We start from the raw sequence: 8,786 nt of genomic DNA, 5'->3' as shown, positions 1-8,786 counted from the left end.
GATGGAGGGAGGAGAAGAAGGGATGGAGGGAGGAGAAGGGATGGCGGGAGGAGAAGAGGGGATGGAGGGAGGAGAAGAAGAGATGGAGGGAGGAGAAGGGATGGCGGGAGGAGAAGAGGGGATGGAGGGAGGAGAAGAGGGGATGGAGGGAGGAGAAGAGGGAATGGAGGGAGGAGAAGAAGGGATGGAGGGAGGAGAAGAAGGAGGGAGGAGAAGAGGGGATGGAGGGAGGAGAAGAAGGGATGGAGGGAGGAGAAGAAGGGATGAGGGAGGAGAAGAGGGGATGAGGGAGGAGAAGAAGGAGGGAGGAGAAGAAGGGATGAGGGAGGAGAAGAAGGGATGGAGGGAGGAGAAGGGATGGCNGGGAGGGAGTAGAAGAGGGGATGGAGGGAGGAGAAGAAGGGATGGAGGGAGGAGAAGGGATGGAGGGAGGAGAAGAAGGGATGGAGGGAGGAGAAGAAGGAGGGAGGAGAAGAGGGGATGGAGGGAGGAGAAGAAGGAGGGAGGAGAAGAGGGGATGGAGGGAGGAGAAGAGGGAGGAGAAGAGGGGATGGAGGGAGGAGAAGAGGGAATGGAGGGAGGAGAAGAAGGGATGGATAAATGAGAGGATGGAGTGATGCAGGGTGAAAAGAGGTCAGGAAGAGAGATGGAGAGAACAGGGAAGCAGGGAGGAGGGAGGGATGACAGGATGATGGAAGAGGGAAAATATTAAAGTGATGGAAGGATGAAAGAAGAAGTTGAAGCTTCTTGTATCTATTGATTATTGATTATTGATATGTCCCTCTCCTCTCGGAGGGAAACAGCCGCTCATTTAAAAACACGGCGAGTTTATAAAATACAACCCATCTGGATCTATTTAGGAGGCGACCTCGGTGACCTTTGACCTCGGTCGTAGAGTCTCCTGATTTAATTTGAACATCTATTTTAATTTGAAAACTGACTCCAGATCAGTGATCATGTGACGACCCCTCAGATTTACCTGGTGGCCCCGTGGAGGCCCCGCCCCCTGTGTTGGGGACCATTGGACTGATCTGTCTGAGTGTATGTGACGGAGTTAAAGCATCGATCGCTCAGGATCAATGATGTCATTGATCATCTTCATTGTCTGAGCTTTGACTGGATCTTCTTCTTCTGTAGTTTAAAGGCAGCGACTGAAGAATCAGCTGTTCGCCTCCATCAGCTGACTAACTTCAACTTTAAAGTTTCATTTTCATGGATGAAGAAATGAAAGGAAGGAAGAAGATGGAGGGATGGATGAAAGGAAGGAGGGAGAGGAAGGTGGAATAGTGGATGATGAAGGGAGAGAGGGTGAGGAAAAGACGGATGGAAGAAGAGAAAATAAAAGTGAAACAACAGATAGAGAAGATAAAGAAGATGGAGGGATGGAAATATTGATGAAATGAAAAGATGGTCGAAGGATGATGAGAAGAGGAAGAGAAGAGGGAGGGAAGCTACAACCAGGAATGGAGTGAAGATGGAGGATTGTTAATGGATGGATGAAGGAGGGAGGTGAAGAAGTGATGGATGAGGACAGAGGGATGGATGGACAGCAGTGCGGTAAACTGAGGCTGTCACACACACACACACACACACACACACACACACACACACACACACACACACATGCTGCTGATTTATTGATCAGGTTCTGACCTGCCCCCCAAAAATATAGACACAGATATATTGATAGATAGATAGATAGATACATAGATAGATAGATGATAGATAGATGATATATTGATAGATAGATAGATAGATGATAGATAGATGATATATTGATAGATAGATAGAGATAGATAGATAGATAGATGATAGATAGATAGTTTCAGATCCTGACGCGAACCCGGATGAACCCGGGAGGTGCCCGCGCGGCGGGGGGAGCGTGGAGCTGCTGCAGAGTTTTAGCAACTGATGTGACCCCCCTCCCCCCTCCCTCCCCCCCTCCCCCCAAGATCCCACACAATCCGCCCAAACCGCCAGCATCAGCTGTTTCCCGGGAAAGGCGGCGGCGGGCGCCCACAACGTTCTCTCCGGGTGAAACCTCTGGTCTCAGCCCGTGCGAAGCCACAGTTCATAAAATGGGTGAGGCTTTTGTAGCAACGATGCGCCCCCCCCCCCCACCCCCACTCCCCCCTCCCTTCTCCCCCTCCCTCCACTTTCACCCGTAGCTACAGGAGCGGCAGGAAACACGCGGAAAAAGCAGCAAATTTCGCCGCATCTCTCCGCTGCCGCTTCATCCGTGCTGCCGCGCATCGATCACCTCCTCTCCGCCTGATCGGGGCTGATGATGCTCCCGCTCTCACGCGGCTCTCCATCATCAGGGAGGAGGCGCGCGCGGGCTGCAGGATGCGGCCTCGGGAAAAAAAAAAATCACTGCATTTTGGTCCGCGGCTCCTTTCAGAGTCAGCTCTCCCCCTCCCCCCCTCCTCCCCCCTCCATCGGGTCATCCAGGCACGCATGCACGGCCACATTAGCATGGATGGAGCGTTTTGATTTTTTTAACCGTCTCCAACATCCGCGCCGCGCCGCGCCGCAGGAGCGGAGAGGCCTCTGCGTCTAAAGCCGCCAGACGCGCTCACAGGCCGGTGATCACACAGACAATCAGAGTGTAACGTGACCTCCAGCCGGTGCGCACCGCACCACAAACCGAACATCCACTCACACTGAGAATCAATGAGATGTCAGAGAAAAGAAAGCCTCCATTTCTGCCTCTGCAGCCTCCTCTCCTCACTCTGTATTCACAGCATGAAGAGTCGCAGCCGCAGCACAGCCCGCCGACACAAACTCCTCCGCAGAGGCGCGAAAATCTGCACATATGTAGGTTTTTTTAGCAGCTTTTACCGCCCCGCACCTCTCCGCACCGCGTCGCACCGCTCGCATCCGGATGCAGCGGAGCAGAGGCGGCGAGGCCGTGAAGCTGCAGCGGCCACAGGAGGAGGAAGAGGAGGAGGAGGAGGAGGAGGAGGAAGTGGTGATGGAACATGGATGGATAGGAAAGAGAAAAATTTCATCTTACACTTCGCAGTTCCGCCGTACGGTCCTTCATGGTTTCGCCGCGCCGAGCTGGCTGCTAGACAACGGAGAATCGGCCCTGGTCCGGGAGGGGAGGGGGGGGGGTCCAACACCGCGTCGTTCGTCGTTTTGCGCTCCGAGATTCCCCAACAAGATTCCCCTCTGCTCGTCCTCCTCTCGGTTCTTCTCTTCCTCTTCTTCTTCTTCGGTTCTCCTGGAAAGCGGAGACAGACGAGGAGGAGCGGCGGCGCGGTGTGACGCGTCTCCGCCTTCTGCTGCTGCTTCTTCTTCTTCTCTGGTGTTTTTTAACCGCGCGGTGACGGCGCGTTCAAACCCTCCTCCTCTGAGTTTTATGGTTTTTTCCCGCCGCTCTGGCTCAGACTGGCCCCCCTTTTCGCTCCGCGGCTTCCTCCTCTTCCTCCTCGGTGCGGTCGCAGTGTGGCCCCGCAGCGCGCAAAGCAGCAGCAGCCCGGCAGGAAACCGACCGAGAGAGAGAGAGAGAGAGAGAGGGGAGGGAGGGAGAGAGCGAAAGGAGGGGGGAGGGAGGGAGTGTGGTACTGATGCTGCAGAAAAAGAGAGAGGAGGGAGGGAGGAGGGGGGGGCGATGCGGAGGGGATGGAGAGGCAGTGCGCAGGCGCCAGATCCCCCCTCCCTCCATCCCTACCTGCTGCTGCTGCTGCCTCTCCCCTCCCCCTCCTCTCCTCTCCTCCGCCCTGTTCCCTCCCTCCCCCCTCCTCTCTCTCTCTGCAGCAGGGAGGTGTGTTTGGTTTCAGGTGAATGAGGATCAGGATCAGGAAGGGGGGGGTGGGGGGATGGACAATCTGTTCATTCGGTCTGTCCTTATATGGTAGGGAGGGGGAGGGGGAGGAGGGTTGCAGAGGGTAAAAATGTGACATATGGTCATGACCACATACATGTCACTGACACAGTCAGATGTTTGTTTCATGTTTTTACAGATTTTATTTATTTATCTTTTAATTATATTCATTCTAATATCTAATGAAAACCGGTTATTGAATATTAAAACACACATTGCTTCACAAACAGATTCATTTCAAATGTTTTGCAGTTTTGAACACTTCCTGACTGTGAAGATTCTCCTCTTCTCATTGGCTGAGGAGACTCCTGATGTTTCTGAGCTGCTGTAGACAGACGAACAGGAAACACCATCAGCTGAAGAAGATGAAGTCTAAATAAATCTGTGGTGTGTCTACATGATGCAAAGACTCAGAGCTGCAGATGGAGACGTGGCGCAGCCCGTCTCATCATGACACAAAGATACAAGCTTTGACCTCAGAGACAACAGGAGACAGTTTTAGAAACTTTACTTGAATATGACACAAACAAAAGTTTCACAGCCAACCGCAACCGACCAAGAATACGACCAAAAGACACAAAATACGACCACAAATGACCAAAAGAGACAAAACACGACCTCAAAGAGACAGAATACGACCAAAAGAGACAATGCACGAGCAGAAGAGACAAAACACGACCTCAAAGAGACAGAATTCAACCTCAAAGAGACAAAACTGATTTCTACCAACCACCAGCGTGAACACGATGTCTGTGTTAGCGCAGCAGTGAAACTGGAAGGTCACAGGTTTGATTCCTGCTGCAGCTCTGACACAGACTGACCCTGAACCTGGACCTTCACGACCCGGCACACAACAAGATCCTGTCAGATCTAAAAAATACCTCCTGCCTTTACTCTGAAAAGACATCGCAGACTTCCTGTTGGGGGCTGTGTGGCAGCAGTGATGTATGAGGCTGGCTGCCATTAAACTCAGAGATTTTAAAATGGAGTTTTGATGGTGGAGGTGAACCGTGGGCGCTCCTGGAGGAAACCCCCGGGCGTCTGGCCCTCTCTCTTCCTCCTCTCTCACTAAAATCTTCTTTGCTTAAAAAGGAAAATCTTTGTCTTAAATGAGGAAGTGATGGGTTTGTGCTCAGACATTAGACTCAGTGAGGAGGGTTTTGAACTGATCTTGGAGGAAATCAGAGATCTTGTTTCATCAATAATTCAGCGGTCTGGTCTGTCCTTCAGGTTTAACAGGGAACCGTCTGAGTTATTATCAGGGAACAAACGTCTCACTTAAAAACATTTTGTAAGAACATGGATTCTCTTTATTTATTTATCTCTTTGTTTTCAGAAGACAAATAAAAACTAACTGTGTAAACCTCTGCTGTGTTGTTAATGAAATAAATATATTTAGAACCATGTGTAGTTTCCTTTAGAAATAATAAATAATGTGTTTGTATCTTCACAATTAGAAACCGACCTTTACTGCCGTATGTCTGATTCATGTTTTATTCAAAGTTTCTTTAGGGAAAATTAACCATCAATAAAAACATAGATATATGACAAGGCCCGGAAGCCTGAGAGTCAAAACCCAGGTCTGAACAGTCCAGGATGTATGGAGGCCCATAAGTGACAAATGTGAAAGAGTATGGAAACAAATAAATACATGTGGAATAATAAATTAAATCAAAAGGTGGATAAAAACACAAATATATTTATTTACAGCTCAGCTTTTGGTAAAATGTATATTCATTTATTTTTAATGAATGATGGTCATTTAGTTATTTCCATGTCCCTTTTGAGCCTCCTTACTGAAGGTGACACTGTTGAAAACAAGACTTTTAATCAGCTCCTCTGTGGAGGTCAAAGAGTTCAGAGAAAATAAACCTGCAGTGATCGATGACGTTCATCCTGTTTAAAGTTTTTACCACCTACTTGTTTTCAATCTTCTGTCCACCTGCATCACAACGTCTCATCCACTGCAACGAAAAATAAATGATCAGTAACTAAAGAAAAATCATCTTGAACTGATTCTTTAAACAGAGAGAAAACAATTAGCACGTTTAGCAGTGTGAGCTACAGCTGTCTCCACTTTCCTCACAAACTTTGAGAAAATGAATAAGATGAGTGAAGATGTTCGCTGTTTTTGCCTCTTCAGCACTTCCTGCTTTTGGAAAAAGGAGCAGAGGAGCAGGCCGTCCTTATATGGGCCTGGACAGGTGTGTTCAGTCACACCTGTCCGGGGTTCACACAGGAATGTCTCAATGTCTTATAATGTTTAAAGAATGAACATTTAATATTTTAAACGTTTTTTCACTAATTCTATAAAAAGTTGTAAAATGAGTTTTTGAAATAAAGTCACAATATCTAAAAAAAAAACATGAAAACATTTTGACATCCTTTAGCTGAGGTGTTGTATATCCTGATGGCAGTGGGAACAAAGGATCTCCTGAACCTCTCTGTTCTGCAGTGAGATGAGACGTTTGCTGCAGCTGCAGCTGCTTCTCTGTCCTGCCAGGATGTTGTGGAGAGGATGGTTGGTATTATCCAAGATGGCCTCCATCTTACATTGCATGTGTCTCTCCACAACAGTCCTGAGTGAGTCCAGACTCCTGCAGCACAGACGCAGCCTCTTTGACCAGCTGGTCCAGTCTCCTCGTGTTCATGTCTGTCATGCTGCTTCTCCAGCAGACTGCAGCATTAAAGAGTTCACTGGCCACCACTGACTGATAGAACATGTGCAGCATTTCACTGCAGACGTTAAAGGACCTGAGCCTCCTGAGGAAAAAGAGCCGGCTCCGCCCCTTCAGGTAGATGGCATCTGTGTTCAGGGATCAGTCCAGTTTACTGTCCAGGTGCACACCTAGGTATTTATAAGTGTGTAACACCTCAATGTCCTTCCCTCGAATGCTGACTGGCTGAAGGGCCGAGACCTCTGAAAGTCCATGACCATCTCCTTGGTCTTGGAGGTGTTCAGAAGGAGGTTCTTGTCGCTCCATTCACTGAAGGCCATCGTCAGATCCCTGTACTCCTCTTCCTGCCTGTTCCTGATACGCGACACAATATCTGTGTCATCTGAGTATTTCTGGATGTGGCAGGACTCAGATTTGTATTTAAAGTCGGCCGTATACAGGGTGAACATGAACGGAGCCAGAACAGACCCCTGTGGAGCCCCAGTGCTGCTCATCACTGTCCCTGAGACACAGTTACCCAGCCTGACGTGCTGTGGTCGTCATGTCAGGTGATCCACAATCCAGGAGGTGAAGCAGGGATCCACCCCCATCCCTTCCAGCTTGTCTTTAAGAGTGGGGGGTTGGATGGTGTTAAATGCACTTGAGAAATCAATGAAACACACACACACACAATGAAAGAAAAACTGTTGAAAAAACAGATAAATACAACAATGATAAAACAAATTATTATTTTTTTGATAAAAATAACTTTTATAATACTCATGTACAGGATGTAGATACATTAATATCTATAAGCATATTTATGATTATAAACAATAATATTTTTAATAAATAAAGATCAGAGTTTTCAGCTGTCTCTCTCTCTTTCATCCCTTCCATCATGTTGTTTTTATTCCTCTCCATCTTTCACATCCCTCCATCCGTTCTCTGTGTGTCAGTAGTTTTCAGTATTTTCTTTGCAGCCAGTTCAGTTTTCATTTTCACATTCATTTTTCTTGCTTTACCCCCCCCACTCTTACCCCCTGTTGTCTCTTGCTCCCCCTGCAGGTCGCCTCTCTCACTGCAGCTGATGGAGATATTCACCTTGGACTGAGGTTGAAGGGCAGGAGGAAACACACACACACACACACACACACTCACACACACACACACTCACACACACACACACACACACATACACACACACACACACACATACACACACACACACACACACATACACACACACACACACACACACACATACACACATACACACACACACACACACACACACTCACACACACACACACACACACACACACACACACACACACACACACACACACACACACACACCTTCTGTGTGGACACTGGACAAAAAGACAAGATCAAAAGACACTGAGACAAATATTAAAGAGACACGTCTGGAAGTCAAACCTCAGAGAAAATGATAAAAGTATAAAAGAGATCGAGTGTGTGAATCTCTTAAAATGTTTCCTTAGTTAAGAATAAAAGTTAAGCATTTTACAGCAGTAAAATTCTACTGTTTCCATGGAGACCATAGATTTGCTGCCATGAGATACCTGCGATACCTGTGATCTCATCCTCCTGCTGTTCTGAACTTCCCCAGGTGAACTTTGGTCTTTGAGTGATTCCTAAAGTTTGAGAGTAAGATAAGGAGAAAAGCTTAAAGACATGGGAACAGTTTACAGGAACCTTAGCTCAGACTTTAAGGAAAACCTTAAGGTGTTTTGTGGAACCGGCCTCTGCTTATTTACATTATTTACGTCGACACATAAACCTAAAAAAGCAGACGACATGAAACCGTCTTTCTGGAGAATGAAATCAGTGACACTCAGCAGGTTTCTATTGTCTTCATGTCCTGAGGACGTCTGTCACATTCATCTCTATTCATTTATGTAAATCTCTTCTTCCTGTTGAAGTCCAGAGCCTCTCCTCCTCTGTCCGTCCTCCCTCTCTCTGTCTCTGATGTGCTGCTGTTGTGTTTCACTGAGACAAACCTCAGAGTCTCTGTCTCCCTCCCTCCTTTTAAAGCGCCGAGCTGCGACTTCAAACTGAGTCTGAAGGCGGGAAAAAATCTGTCAGCAGGTTTGAAATAAAAGCTAAACAAATAAAACTGAATAAACAAATAAAAACATTATTTACTACAAAAAACATGATGATGATGATGGTGATGATTTCAATTATGATGATGATGATTATAATGATGATGATGATTTCAATTATGATGATGATGATGATGATTATAATAATGATGATTATAATGATGATGATGA

General features: G+C 47.2%; 1 protein-coding gene across 1 annotated transcript in view; it reads right to left on the bottom strand.

Moving 5' to 3' along the window:
* The window catches only part of LOC111226844 (syntaxin-1B), a 63,027-nt gene extending 59,532 nt beyond the window's left edge, over positions 1–3,495 (bottom strand). Inside the window, exon 1 of the mRNA XM_022752141.1 lies at positions 3,017–3,495. Coding sequence (XP_022607862.1) covers positions 3,017–3,046 — 30 coding nt within the window. The 5' untranslated portion in view covers positions 3,047–3,495. The remainder of the gene's footprint in view (positions 1–3,016) is intronic.
* Positions 3,496–8,786: the final 5,291 nt, after the last annotated feature.

This window comes from Seriola dumerili, unplaced genomic scaffold (assembly GCF_002260705.1).
Source record: "Seriola dumerili isolate Sdu_G_001 unplaced genomic scaffold, Sdu_1.0 BDQW01000166.1, whole genome shotgun sequence".
Lineage (NCBI taxonomy): Eukaryota > Metazoa > Chordata > Actinopteri > Carangiformes > Carangidae > Seriola > Seriola dumerili.
This window is presented reverse-complemented; position numbering and strand designations above follow the sequence as displayed.